At 37.8% G+C, this 15792-nt stretch overlaps 1 protein-coding gene across 2 annotated transcripts in view; it reads right to left on the bottom strand.

Annotated features, from left to right (window-relative positions):
* Window positions 1-804: 804 nt before the first annotated feature.
* Window positions 805-15792, bottom strand: part of adgrl2b.1 (adhesion G protein-coupled receptor L2b, tandem duplicate 1) — a 146207-nt gene continuing 131219 nt past the window's right edge. The window contains exons 19-21 of one of the 2 annotated variants that reach the window (XM_079819572.1): window positions 14563-14659; window positions 9399-9527; window positions 805-2521 (exon numbers count right to left, since the gene is read on the bottom strand). In XM_079819572.1, coding sequence (XP_079675698.1) covers window positions 1680-2521; window positions 9399-9527; window positions 14563-14659 — 1068 coding nt within the window. In that variant the 3' untranslated portion in view covers window positions 805-1679. The remainder of the gene's footprint in view (window positions 2522-9398; window positions 9528-14562; window positions 14660-15792) is intronic. The other variant, XM_079819571.1, reaches the window with a different exon arrangement.

Here is a 15792-nt window from a genome sequence, read left to right on the forward strand (position 1 = left end):
ATTCAATGTGAAGAATTAAATAAATATTATCAGAAAACTGGACAAAACAAGTACATAGAAGGTTACAGAGTAACCTTGCAATATTAAAAGTTTCTGGATATGTAAAAAGTTATAACATCATCTTCATAATATGGAAAATGTAAGAGATCAGTGTCTTTGTGTTTAAGCCCTTGAGCTTAACTGCTGTTATAACTGCTGTTATATTCAGGGTTGCATGAACTGTGGCAGAAATCGTCTCCGGTTACGTATGTAACCTAGGTTCCCTGAGAACAGAGAACCTTTCGAAAGGGAAATGTGGATCATCATTCTGGATCTTTTAAAATCTCTTAAGTTGTGGTCATATTTACCATCGTTTGGCACAATTTCACAGCCACATTTTAATAGGAATCCATGCGATTTCGAATTTCAAGTTAGGGAAAGATTTCCCCATGCAGATTTCGCAATGGTTTCAAATTTGGCAGGTTGATGAACACAAAGCTGTGTAGGATGGACATTTTTCCAGCAAAATTGCGACTGCATCCTTACAAGCCAAAATCGGCCATCAAATACACCAGCTAATTATTCCATGTCAGATCTAGACTCTGAAATGTATCACATTTGTGTAGTAAAAATTAGTTTCATGCTGACTTGTTTTGCTAATAGATTAGAAAAACAACACACAACTAGCAACAATTTATTTATAATCGCAAAGAAGTAACCAGTCAATCTCCGCAAAGATTTTTTTTTTCATTTGTCATACTTCTAACTAAATCATTTTGCTAGTTAAATGTCGCACTGAATGAGAATGATATCTGCAAACAAGAAAAAATTGTCACATTTATTCAATATCAAACAAGAGTTGAATGTACATCTGCAATGGGGCCTTGGAAAAGACTGAATATCAACAGTGTTACATCATCACACCCACTTTTCATTCCAACCCTTTTTATTTCCATACTTCATTCAATAAATTATTTAGTGCCAAATAATGAGCTATGTTCTTAAGACATTGCGTTGACACATATGAATGTTATCGATCCCTGACAAAGTCAAAGCATGTTTTTTTTTTTTAAGTAAAAGAAATGACAGTCCAATTCAGTCCAAATCTGTGCAAGACACAGCTTCCGTTATGCTAAAAAAATAAGGAAGCTTCTTTTGTACATATATACGTTGGCAAAATACGATTTTCATGGTAAAATCCATAACTGAACACATCAGTCACAAGTGGAGATGTGGTGATTATGGGTCTCTCAACACTTGGTACTGCAAAATATATTTTCTTTAGTTTTCATTCGTACAACAGTTATTTGTGCAATAGAGAAAATATAAGGCCTGAGTCTGGGATATTAATTATTTTAATTTTCTGTATCACAGTCTCTCTCTCTCCGTTTATTCTGTATTTCCAAGAAGGGAAGATTGGCTGGGAGAGTTTTCAAAGTCCTACAAAAATCAGACATTGGCATGTTTCTTTTCTCTTTTTTTTTTTTTTTTTACAGTATACTGTACAAAGCTATTGGCAGACGTAGATGATGCCAGTCCCGACACGTTCTGCTCGAGTTTGACCAGTTCTGTTACTAAAAAAAAACAAGTGAGAAAGAGTCATTGTGCCGTCGACTTGTCCCTCTCCTCCTGTCGTTTGAGGCTGAACGGACAGAATGAGAGGCAAAAGAAGAAAACGGACAAAAGTTGAGATTCTTGGCTCAGAGGCTGGTGATCAGCTGCATCTGTCCATCGCTAGTGGGTTCGCTGGAGCCGATACAGCCCTCGCTAGCGCCTCCTCGGCTAATCTGATAGTAGGAAAGCGCTGGAGTCCCGTCTCCCAGGTCGGGCAAGCTCTTGTAGCAGTGTTCCTCAAGTTCACTTTGAGCGGATGAGCGAGGGGAACCATCGTCCTGTCCACTGACGAGGTCGGGGGATTCGGAAGGAGAGGAGGACTGTGAGTCTCTGAGATTGGGCATGCTTGTGTACAATGAGTCCCTGTTATTTGGCGAGGGCGCGTCGTCTTCCTCTCTATCTTCTTCTGGCTCTCTGCTGTCCTTCTGCGGCCTGGCGGCCTGCTGAGACGCCTTTTGAGCGCAGTAAAGGAGCGAATGAGTTCGTTGAGGCAGAAGCGGGGCCTCGAGGGCCTCCCGGTCGTTCGGGTGGAGGAGAAGAAGCTCCAGAGGCTGGTGACTGGCGGATGGCGGCGGAGCGGAGGTGTCGGCATCAGCGACTGTGACGTCGACTCCATTCCCGACACCCCCGTCGCAGCTCTCCTGTGGAGACGGGGCTCTGTCCCTGCGGCTGTCGGGCCCCGGTTGGCATTTGGAGCCGGTTTGGTTTTGCGGCAGCTTGCGAGGCCTCAGGTTGTTGTGAACCAGCTCGGAGATGATCATCTTTTCCAAGGCGGCGTCGTCTAGGCGCAGGGCGCAAGCGGTCGGGCAGATCAACGCGGGGTCTTCGTAGTCGTCCTCTCGCTGGGAGTAACTGTTGTTGAAGTTGTCGCTGAGAGGGAGTGTGTCCATGGTGCTGACATCACGGCTGTTGCTCAGCGAGGGCTGGCCTGAAATGACAAACAGAAAAATCAGTCGAGTGAACAAATAGCAAGTAGCATGACAGACAACGACATGATATTTCTCATCACACTCAGTACATGCCAAATGCCAACTAAAAATAACATTCAAAGAGGACCTATGATGCTTTTGTCCATGTTCATCTTTCTTTAGTGTGTAATGTTGCTGTTCCAAAGTCCCTCCAGCGGGAATTGTTCTCTGTCAGTGTTTCTGAACTCCCTGGAACACCTCAACTTTAGCCGTTTTCTTCTGGGAGTGAACACGTCACAATATTCCTAATTTAAATAAATCATACGCAGAATAAAGGGGCGGGGCCTGGTTGAGTAAGTAGTGTGTTGAAACTGGTGGTTATGGTAAGGGGCAGGACATTTCCCAAACACGCTGGAAGCGCTTGACCAATCACGAAACACTGCTCCAGCCGACCAATCAGAGCATATTGTGCTTTTCAGAAGGAGGGGCTTCAGAGACAGGAACTAAACAGATGTGCGTTTTCCATACAACAGCGTAACTTGTTGAGTATTCTCGTCCTTTCATAAAATTAAGGTTGAAGCACTGTAGTCATGTGATCTATTTTAGTGATGTTTTTACTACCTTTCTGGGCCTTTAAAGTGTTAATTAAATAGCTGTCTATGGAGGGGTCAGAGAGCTCTCGGAGTTCATCAAAAATATCTTAATTTGTGTTCCGAAGATGAACGTTCTTACAGGTGTGGACCGACATGAGGGTAAGTAATTAATGACAGAATTTTCATCTTTGGATGAACTAACCCTTAAATGCAATGTTTTAGGAGATTTTTTGTTATATTTAAATTATAATTTTACCTTTAAATGTCTAGATTTTATCAATAAATAATAAATAAATAATAATTTAGCACATTCTTTCAACTTGAAATCTCACAATTTCATGCATAACCCTTTTAATTCAGCTCAAAATATCTCACATTGGGTGTCTCTGCCGACTTCTTGTGGAAAAATAATAATATAACATGATCTTTCATGACTCTTGCCACTGGATGGCCTTATAGCTCTATATGGAGCAAATGAGCTGTTCCGCTGGGTTTCTTTCAGTATGCATTCAGATACACATATGGACATTATAAAATCATTTGTTGGTAAATTTTTACTTTGAATTTTGAGGACTTTTAGGTTTTTCTGTGTACTGAAGCATTCCTCACATTCCATTCATTCCTATGGGGGTCAAGTTGTGTATTTGTGGTTCATGTGTGACAAAAAACAAAAAATGGGGTCAAAAATGGGTCACACAGGTGGCGGAATAATACCTTCTTTTAAAATGAATCCGTCTGAGAATGAATTAATGGCAGATATTTTTTTTGCTATAAATTACAGACATCTAAATATGAATTCTCATTTTTCTAAGTTATTTAGCTTTATTTCCGTATTCAATCATAGGCTCGTTCTTACGCAACATGCGCAACCGAGCTTTAAATCTCTTAACAAACTAAAAGATGTACATGACATTTGTATGCATTCGAAATAAAAGATTGTGTTGAATGTCAGCTTGCTTATTTTGCTCAAGATAAGGATTTATCAAGTCCACGTCATGCAAACAAGAAACTGTTTCTAACCACAGGTTGAGAGCTGTCGTTCCAACCACTGACAACTGTGTGATGCTGTTTGTGAATATTCTTTGGAACTATGGTTTCAGGAAACACAGAATCGGTTAATGATGCTGATAACGGCAGAACTTGTGACCACAGTTAGCTAACAACGCTTTTGGGAAACGCTGCAACAATGGAGAATATGAGGAAAACAATTTGAACATTCAAGCATGAAAACTACAAAAACAAAATCAAGACTTGGGCATAATAGGTCCTCTTTTAAAGAGTAGAGATGCATGTCACTAAACAGAAACTGTTCAAACAAAATGTTCCATAAACTGATGTCCTTAACCATGTAGCACAGAGAAAAAGAATGTTAAAAGGCAGCCAAAGAACCTCTTGCAAAAACACAAAAAGAGCCATTATTGCAAATGAATGCCAGATGCATCAACACAAAACATGCTGTAAATGTTTGTATAGAGAAATGGAGGCATGTTTGTGGATCACAGCGATCACAGAGCGCAGGCAGGGTGCAAACACTCACATCATGTGTGTCTGCTCAGGCTAGCTGACCTGAGAACTGCCCATGTGCCAAAAGAAAAAGAGTCAAACAACGGCTTCTTTAGAAAGTGGCAGCGAAGACAGAAAGTGAGAAATCATCAAGCAGAAACGCTTGCAAATTACAAACGTCTGAATTCAGTCTATCAAGATCCACCACACATTTAATTTCACTCACTATTCGAACAAATATGCCAGAATTTTAATGCTACACAGTGAAAGTCGGACTCAAAAGAAAAAAATTCCCTTGGGAAAAATCTAAAATGTAAGAATTGGCTTCTTTTTTTTTCAATTCATGAGTTTGAATTTGATTTGAATTGGCCAGATGCCACAAGATAATTTAATGATGCAATTTGTGATGAAACATTACATAATTAACTTTGCTCGTATTATTTTCATGTAAATTGGTATTTTGTTCCAAGTTAATTTAGAACAAGTTTGCAATGACAGACTGATATAAATCTAGCCAACATGATCAAAACTATTAACAGCTATACAAAGTGATTATCATTTTAGTGATCTGAACTATAACCATATAATAATACACCCTGTCCATGAAAAAAAGTTAATTTATTAATGATATTTTAAACGAAGAAATGTATATAAAGTATATACTAATTTGTAGCATTTCAAACACTTCTTAATATCAGTTTCATTATGAAGTATTCATTAAAGCTGCAGTCCGTAAGTTTTGCCTCATTGTCGCCATCTCTGTTTGAAACCTGCAATTGCAGTTATTTGTGGAATTATCATCTTTACGTGGGTTGATGCGTCGGCACGGCTCCTCAGCACGGATGAATGTGGCTGTCAGTCACCGCACCGGTGTGGATCCTGTACTTCAGAATCACAGATTCTACATCTGACTAAAATAAGAGTTTTCACCAGAAAGTATCATCTGAACAAGTAACATGTCTTTTCTGACCGACTGAGAAAAAAAAGCATTACAATAAATCACGCTACCAGCGGTGATTAAATCTAACGATCGCTTGGCTCAAATCACATCAAACCATGCAAAGTATTATTATTGTTACACCTTTTTAGTGTGTATTAGCTTTACCTGTAGATTTCAATTTCTGCACAGTCTAATCTTTTGCTCCAGTTGTCACTGATGCTTGTCGTTTGGACCTTTCTGGATTATAATCCACCATCAAAATGATATGTTTAATTATTCCAGCTGCTGTGAGAAAAGGCTATACACGATCCGCCACCTGCAGCATCCTCACATGCGATACTACTATTAGCCGGACTCCTTTATGTATACAGACGTGACGTGATGATGCAAAAAGCTTACCAGTAAACCTACCAGTACAAGATTACCGTTTACAATCGGGCTAAAGTAAGGAGATGATTTTGGATCATTTTTAACCAAAAAAAGTTACGACCTGCAGCTTTAATGTATTAAAATGCACTCAGAGCAATGATATGACATTTCTTTTAATTCCATTCCATTTGAATTCCTACATGCACTTCTAAACTGAATTAAATTCTCGCTCTTTCAGAAAAGTCTCTGGTTGTTCCAGACGTCTTTGACTGAAGAATAATGGGGGCTGCTGAGCTCTTGTGAACCTTTTATGCAGAAAAACGCTTTGTAGATTTCCTCAGACCTGTGCCTAGACACAATCCTGTCTCTCGGCTCTGACTCAAGACTTTCAGCTCTTAGACCTTAAATAGACAGATGTGTGCGTTTATAAATCACATCCGATCAATTACATTTGCCACAGATTTGTCACAGATTCAACCTAAAGACGATCCAGAGAAATGGGATACGTTGCGTTTTTTCTTCCATCTTCCCAATTCAAATTACATTCAAATTCAGGAATTGAAATTTAAAATGTCCCAATTGGATTTTGAATGGCACCCAATTTTTTTTTTTTTAATTGTGAGTTGACTTCAGTAGTGAGTGAATCTTTCAGAAGGCTGAATGCAGGTGGTGTAACAGGTTAATTAAATGAATAAAAAACTAATTGTTTAGGCCTATATGAATGCATAAACATCTGGAGTCATAATTACAAAGCAGTATGAAATATCAACAGTGTTACTTAAGTAATAAAAACAAATTGGTGACAGAACCGATAGTGGGGAAAATCATGCAGAGCACAGGATGGATTTAAATAACTTCAGATAGCAGGGATGTGAAAACCATATCTGTGTTCTGCTGAGAAATAGAGTCTCGTTTTAGAGCGTGAAACAGCCATCAAAGGGTTGAATGAGAGGAGAGCGGGAGAAAGGAAGGACAAAAATAAAGCAAACAGGCATAAAACATCATCTGAGCCGAGGTTATTTGCATTTGTTTATGCGCTGGCGATGGGTTTAATCCAGACCGGAGCTGTCTGGAGAGCCTGGCCAACAGATGCAGACACAATGCTGCTGGACAAGCTGGAAAGCAGGAATTCTGGGAGAAAAGCCAGGCCAGATCTATGATTGTTCGCTGTCGGAGATGTACAGCATGCACTCAGTGTTCACAATGGGCACAGCTATTCTTTTCTTCTGCTGCTGGTGTTTGTCTTGTGTGAAGGTCTCATTTCTTTCTCTGTTCAGACGCAGTTACTAAATAGTTTCTTTTGTTCACTGCTTCTGCTTCAGGCATCACGCAGTGCCTTCATGCCGCAGTCGGCCCTGACACTCCCAAAAAAACACTCTAATATTTAAATAGCAGCGTATGTCCATAAACAGCTGTCAGCGTTCTTATATTAGAGCTACACTATTGGAGAGACATTATATGCTGTGAATTTGCATATTGTACCATAAAACTGATTTTATTTAAAAATATTTACAATATTTGTTTAATTTATTTAATTCTAGTCTTCTGAGACTGTTGAAGCTACAGCAAATCATGTCGTTTTATACTATATATGGCTTAAAATGTTGATTAAATGCAGTTTTTATTTTTGACAATACAATAATAAATGGCAAATGCTGACTATTATACTCAAATGACTCAAACAAAGTGACCCGTGGGTCTATAGTTGGTTCAAGAGTATGTTTTTACTCTTCACATTCATTGTCTACTATACGAAAGAGGTCTGGCATTGTTTTCTTTGACTGTGTCTGGATCCTTCTCATAACGCTCTCTAACAACGGCGCTACAGAGAACAGGCTCTGATTCACAAACACTTTCCTCTTTCTTCTACAGAGCTGATGGTTTAAATCCCTTCATCACTCTAAATAAAGCTACAGAACACGCTGAATCCATGCAGGAGTGCAGGAGGATGTGGAAGTGCAACCGTAGTAGCTTCAAAAAGGCATTGTAAAAATTACTACAGTGAAAACTTGTATAATAAATAATGTTATATGTGTAGTTTGGTAGGATTACTCCTATTGAACACATATTTATTATCAAAATATGCTTTTTTCCCCCATATAACGTAAATGTATGGCTGTTCAACTTAATTTTTGCGTGCTTTATTACAAAATAGTTGTATTTAATGGGTATATATTATATTTAAGACTGAACCTGGGTCCCCTTGATAATAATAATAATAATAGATAAATAAAATGATGTCACTAGAATATCATGTCTCTTAAGCCCTGTTCACACCAAGGATAATAACTATAATGATAACGTTAAAGATCTAGTTTTTAAGCTCGTTCTAAATATAAAAGAATAGCAGAATTCACACCACAGCTATAATAATAATAATAACAAAGAGAAACTTTCACAGCGATTTTTTTTCCAGCTGATGAACGATTAAAAACATTAATAGCCAATCATTTAAGACTGCTCTTATGAGAATACTCGACAAAACTGGCATTTTGGCATAATTCTTATTGTTTGTTCAAAGCGCGAAAGAGAACTCGATTCTTGTGCTGTCTGTGCTCATGATACTCTTTTTTGTGTTGTCGCACTTGAATGGTTTAATTTACATGAATAAGAGCGTGCTCATATATTGTAATGCTAGCCAGATGATGACAGAAAAAACGGATGTTGCGTTAGATATTTTTAACGCGTTACACTGGAAAAAATGTATTGCATGCGTTAACATTAACAGCACTACTTTATAGTTATCGCTCTTGCTGTGAACAAGCCCTTTAGTTTATAGAAAAAAGTGCCAGGACCGTCACTAGTGCAAAAAAAATGTATACATATATAAACTTTTATTAAAGTTTTAATAATATTTTTAATTAGTTTTTATTTTTATATTGTGAGTTTTCTGTTACTTTTAATGCAATTTTTTGTCATTTCGCTTGTGTCATTTTGTTTTTTAAATATTGCAATTTAGGTTTGATTTACTTTTAATTTCAGTTTTAGTTTTTATTTCTGTCCAGTTAATAATTTTAGAGCTTCAGCTTAACCTTATTTTAATTTATTGCCAAGGCAACATTTCTCCTTTACGTTTAAAGTTTTTCGACTAATATTCTTGTTTGATTTTATTTGAGCTTCATTTCAATTAACAGAAATGTTTTTAATAGTTTTAGTTAAGGATAATAACCCTTTTGCAGATATAATGCCAACACAGGCTGTGCGTTGAACAATATAAAGAAGGAAACAATATAAAGCATGAACACATTGATCACAAAAAAAAAAACCTGGTCTCAAAAAACACATCAGAATTAAAAGGGTGAACCAATAAATTGGAGGTAATGGTAATAGAAAAAGGAAAATATTCATGCAGCTGAAAAACAAATGTTTTGAAAGGAAGAGCGGCCGCAGCGATTTCATTACAGCCGCTGCAAATGATAGTTAAGTGTGTTAATAGAGCTGCATTTCTCCAACCCACACCACCTCAACATTCCCAACCGGCAGAACCGGAACAGCCCCGTAGAGCACCTGGAGGAGACGGAGTGCTGCAGACGATGGTTTCGGCGAGAAGGTTGTTATAGCGGTTGTTAGTGTCATGTGGCCTGAGGAGAGGGTTAGTTAGCAGATAGTTGCCCGTCATTCCTGTTGAATAGATAAAGAGAGGAGCATGAGATAAGAGTAGAGGTTTAGGAAAACAGAACAGAAGAAAACAGGAGACAACCACGGAGAGACAAGATGTTCTGAGTGGTTCAGAAGATTTGTAGAGATTTCAGATGTGAACAGACCGGCCCACCAACCAAATGCACAGAAGTAAACAATATCTCTTCATTATTTACTAACTGATATGATGTTTGACTTTCTCTGTCTCTGTTAGTGTTTACAGCATGCCAAATCACAGAGAAATATTGATTATACTATTCTTTTTAGATTATACTTCTGAGTTCTACAAAAACACTATTACATGAACTTTCATTCCCAAATCTCAGGTTTACACTTGGTATTAAGATGTGTTATGGTTGATCGGATCACAAGTGAATGATGCTAAATACATGTGTAAACATGTTCTAAAACGTTTTGAGCTTGTCCACTTTCAACCACTTCCAGAGGCAGTCGAAAACACGTTCGACCGGATTGCTTTCGTATTGTAAACGCTCATGTGATCGAATGTGTCGAACAGCCACTAAAATACTCTCCGCCTACTGACCTACTGCGTGAACATTATGGGAAGCGCTAGCCAGGCGGGATTTAAACTTTGTCGGCTAAAGACCCAAGTTTGGTTTGAAGAGGAAAAATGTACCAAGCACAATTTTCTCTCACCATTCCTGATTTCTAACATACACAATCATAGCTTTTGGCTGGTCTTATTTCGTCCATTAGATTGAAAGATCTGAAAAAACCCATACACTTTTTCCCGCCCCGCCGAAGAAATCAGGACAGAAGTGGTTGAAAGTGGACAAAAGAGACGAATTAAAACACCAGGTATAAATGGGAATGTGTCTCCCTCATCTACTTGTGATCTGATCGACCAAAACGTGTCTGATACCAGGTGTAAACAGGGCCAGAGTGTAGCAAAAAACACTGGAGAAGCCAAACTTGTCTTGCATCACAGCGGAGCATATTAGGAGGTCAGAATGACACAAACACACTCGAGCTCTCACTCGGTCATGACTAATACCTGTTTAAGAGGGCAATGAGAGCTGAACATCATCAGCAACACTTTTGGACTGCCTAAATAACGGGTCAGTTTTAAAAAGTACCCTGGGTCACTTTTCAACCTAGGACAAAGGCCTCAGGACTTCATGTAGAGTGATGATGAAAATTGAACAAAGCCACTATTTGCACACTGATCGTGTCGTCCGATCCAACTAGTATCTCACTTGATTTGCACCCATTCCAATGTATTGAAAGAAAATTAATTAGGTGGGGAACGCCCACCTAGAGGCCAAACAAAGGCTTTCCTCCATTGACAACCAATAATTTTTACCAGGTTTGAACTTAGTACTAATGTAGTAAGACAGTGATATAAAAAGCATACTAGGGTACCAAAACCCTATAAGTCAGTACCAATACCAGTCAAATTTTGCGGTTCTTAGGACTAATTTCCGTACCAGAGCAAAAACTGCTGAATTAATTAATCACTGAAATTACCAATTCAATCATGTATTTAAATATGGTCTTATATAAATATATCCAGAAACATTGCCGTATAAAGCAGCATGAACAACTAAACTTGTATTCAGATTCAATTGCTAACAAACAGAAAGCAAACAGAGAGCCTCCTTTTATAATCACTGAGGCTGTTCACTGAATTCGGCGCTCTCGCCAAAACTCCCATTATGATATCCGATCATTGGACATCCATTTCAATTTTCTATTTCACGCACACTTTTTTAAACCATTGTTACATAATGGAAAGAAGTTGAGCAGGTGGGATCTTTCAAATACCTGGGTACAGAGATTGACTCCCAGTTTTCATTTGATAAGCATTCAAACAGCGTTTTTAAAAAGTCTTACCAACGTCTAGGCTTACTGAGGAGTTTTAATATTCAAAAGGATATTCTGCTAGTTGTGTATAAATCACTCATTGAATCTGTGCTCACTTTTAACTTTGCATCCTGGTTTAACTCTCCATCTGTTAAACACAAGAACAGACTCTTAAGGAATATAAAAATTGCTGGAAAATGATTGGTGCGAATCAAGTACCTCTGTCTGATCTCTACACTGCGGCAGTAAAAAGGAAAGCTTCTGTTATTGTGGCAGATTCTTCCCATCCTCTATATAGTTCATTTCAAGTACTTCCATCTGGTAGACGGTACCTTTGGTGTAAAAGGCCAAGTATAAGAACCCCTTTATTCCAGCAGCCATTGATATTTTAAACAGGATCTTAAGATGAATGTTTTTTTTTGTTTTTTTTGGGTTATTATTAAATTTGTATTATTAATTGTTGTTGTGTGGTAACTTTTTGTATTGTTTGTCAAGCATTTTGTCTAGAGACAATTTTCTACCCCTGTAGGGATAGACAATAAAGTTTTTGAATTGAACTGAATGATAAAAAAGCTGTCTTAATTGTTATCTCTTATTTACATAATGTTTACACTTTGTTGGTGTTATAATTAAAGGATTTACGATGCGTTTTTAAGCGGATTCTAACTAACTTAATGACTAGCACCTCTGATTGGCCATTGCTCCACAGATATGATTGTGATTGGCTAGAATGCTCAATGCTTGTACATCTCCTTTGTAGAAGCTTTACAAAGCATAGTCCTCACTTTAGATGAGCTCACAAAAATAGTTAACTGGCAACTACTAAATGTTTTATAACTACCTGAATTAATCATGAATTACAGTAGGAATACATGTTAAAGGTGCTCTAAGCGATGTCACACGTTTTTTAGGCCAAAACATTCACATACAGCAAACATCTCCTCGCTATCCCCTAGATGCCTGTCCCCTGAACACACTGGAAAAAACACGGTCTCTGTAGTCCACCTAAGCTCCACAAACTGCAACAAAACAATGTGTTCAGGGGACAGGCAGCTAGCGGATAGCGAGGAGATGTTTGCTGTATGTGACAAAAAATGTTTTGGCCTAAAACACGTGACATCGCATAGAGCACCTTTAATAAAGCATTTATTAACACACTGAGTAACTATTACTATGTGTCTAAATAATAAGTATAAATGTACATTTCAATTGTTTATTTATCATTTACTTACACTTTCTAAATGATCTTATGAACCACTGTCAACTCATAAATAACTTGTTTGTAAATAAAGTAATACTTAATTTAGAAATGATAAAATGATCATTAATAAATTATGAAAAGCAATTATTAAACAGATTATAAAAATGCTAATAAATACAAAACAAAACATTTACAGCTGTATTTATAAACTGCTTATTAATGTCTATGAATGCTTTATAAACTTCCTATTTACTAATGCTTACCGCTTAACTATTTAGTGCATTGCACTAATATTCTGGGCTCATCTGCTCGCCTGTATAGTATGCATCATTATTAAGCTATAAACAGAATTTGATCACTTAATAACACTGTTTTAGCACATTAAGGTACTTTAAGTGTTTTCACGTTAAGCGTTTTATAACGTCCCACTGTTTTTACTGATTGAAATACTGCAGCTGGCGCTGTATATGGATCACAAGAGCCCAAAACTTGCATTTCGTTCACATATTTTTGTTTTTCTTCTTTTGAGAAGTGATCTAAATATTCATGGCTTGAAACAGATGGGAAATTGACAGGCTTGTGCTGCAGTTTATGGGCGTTTTGCTCTCTGCGGCAGTTGTGACTGACTAAACTATGAATTTATTTATTATTTATTGTTATATTTCTTAAATTGTTTATTTCTCCAATTCTCACTGTTAACTATGACTTTTGCCTCAATAAACTCCTAATTACTGCTTATTAATAGTTAGTAAGGTAGTTGTTAAATTTAGGTATTGGGTAGATTAAGAGATGTAGAATATGATAACGCAGAATAAGGCATTAATATGTGCTTTATAAGTACTAATAAACAGCCAGTGTCCTAGTAATATGCACGATAATAAGCAACTAGTTATTAATTTGTTAATTTGTTACATTTATATATCGCTTTTCTAGGCACTCAAAGCGCTTTACATATAGAAGGGGGGAATCTCCTCAACCACCACCAATGTGCAGCATCCACCTGGATGATGCGACGGCAGCCATATTGCGCCAGAACGCCCACCACACACCAGCTGATTGGTGGAGAGGAGACAGAGTGATGAAGCCAATCTGTATATAGGGATGATTAGGAGGCCATGATGGAGAGGGGCCAATGGGCAAATTTGGCCAGGATGCCGGGGTTACACCCCTACTCTTTATCGAAGGACATCCTGGGATTTTTAATGACCACAGAGAGTCAGGACCTCGGTTTAACGTCTCATCCGAAGGACGGAAGTTAATAGTGAGAATTGAACCCTAAACTAAAGTGTTACCATATTTCAATAAAAAAGTGGTAACACTTACAGCCTTTATATAAAATGCATTATAAAAGTATTTAAATGCATTAATTATGCCTTGTAATGCACCTTATAATGTATTAGATGATCTCATGAATAACTGTAACCACAGTTATAATATATTATAATGCTCATCTATTCGTTGTTACAAATTTAGAAAGTATAATGAAAGGAATCAGCAAATAACAATGCATTTTAAATTTGGTTACAATTAGTTATGAAAAGATATAATGCATTATAATATACATTATGAATACCTTTATACACAAAGGCTTTAAGTAAAGTATTACCAAAAAGTTTACATAATAAAATGTTCTCGCTGTGAATCTATAGAAAATAATTTTGTCTGTATTTATATATCAGTCTTTTTTATACTACATTGAGCTAACTTCCTCACTTCAGCAGTCCGTATAGATCATCAAACTGTACTAAATTGTCGTAGTGCCCTTGTTACACGTTACATGCAGTTACTATGATAATTACTATAAATTGTGCATAATTACATGCACATACCAAACCCTATTCCTAACCCTATAGTGAGATACAAGAAAAATATGTTCTCATAAATATCTCTGAACATCAGACTCACAGTCAGCAACTTGGAAAAGCCCAATAATGTCTGAATCTATGGTAGCGTGTCTGAGAGCTCAGTGTGTCTCTGGGTAAGATTTGTCACCTTGGTTTAGCGTGGAAGTGCTGTTGATATCTCCGGAGATGAAGGAAGATTCTGACTGTTTCCTCACAGTGTCGTTCCACATCCTCCTGATGCGGCTCTGCGGTGAGAGAAACACACGTTCATCGATTAATGCAGAACGAACAAACAGCTTTGAAACCCTAATACCCTTAAAAAGGGCACTATTTGAGGGGACAGCCATTTGTAGGGGTGTCAGAAATCATAGTGGACATTATCAAGTGCACTGCAATAACGAGTGTACAACCAATGTATGCTCAATGGCTAGAGAATACCCATAATGCACTGTGAGAGTCATGGGCTCGTCTGACCAGTAGATGGTGCCGCAGCTGAATCATCCATCCATCCACTTTCCAAATGTCGGTACGGCATAATATCATACAGGTATAATTCCTTTTTAATTGATTATTAAATTGATTAATTATGGTTTATACATAGTGTGTAAAATGTGTGTACTTTATCCGAGTATATTTATTTAGGGAATCTTACTTAAAGGTCCTGTTCTTCGTGATCCCATTTTTCAAACTTTAGTTAGTGTGTAATGTTGCTGTTAGAGCATAAATAATACCTGTAAAATTATAAAGCTCAAAGTTCAATGCCAAGCGAGATATTTTATTTAACAGAAGTTCCCTTTCAAAGCCTACAGCGAACGGCCGGTTTGGACTACATCCCTGTACTTCCTGCTTTAATGACGTCAATAGAACAGTTTGTTGACTAACCTCCGCCCACAAGAATACGCAAAAAAGGGGGCGTGGTCTTGTTGCTCTCCCACGTGGAGAAGAGCAAGTGTTGCGTTCGTAGAGTGTGTTTGTCGCCATGTCGTCGAGACCGGTCGAGATGCTGTTATTTTCATCCCGGAGTCAAATCACCTGTGTTTGGCCTTCAGGGACGCTGTACTTGGCAAAGCTGAGCGCATACATCTCCCCGTTTTGGTAAGAGGCGTGACCTTTCTGGGCAACGTGCGCTAAGCTGCTGTCGAATCACAACACGGGAACCGCTGGCACAATCAGAACTCGTTACGTATTTCTGAAGGAGGGACTTCATAGAACAAGGAAATCTTTCAAGCCGTTTTGAGGACAGTGAAAACAGCGGTATACAGATAAGTAAATTGTGTGAAAAATACTGTTTTTTTACACGCGAAACATGAACACATGTTATATTGCACACTGTAAACACAATCAAAGCTTCAAAAAAACAGGAAAAACGGGATCTTTA

The sequence above is a fragment of the Gobio gobio genome (assembly GCF_949357685.1).
Source record: "Gobio gobio genome assembly, chromosome: 6".
In the NCBI taxonomy this organism is placed as follows: domain Eukaryota; kingdom Metazoa; phylum Chordata; class Actinopteri; order Cypriniformes; family Gobionidae; genus Gobio; species Gobio gobio.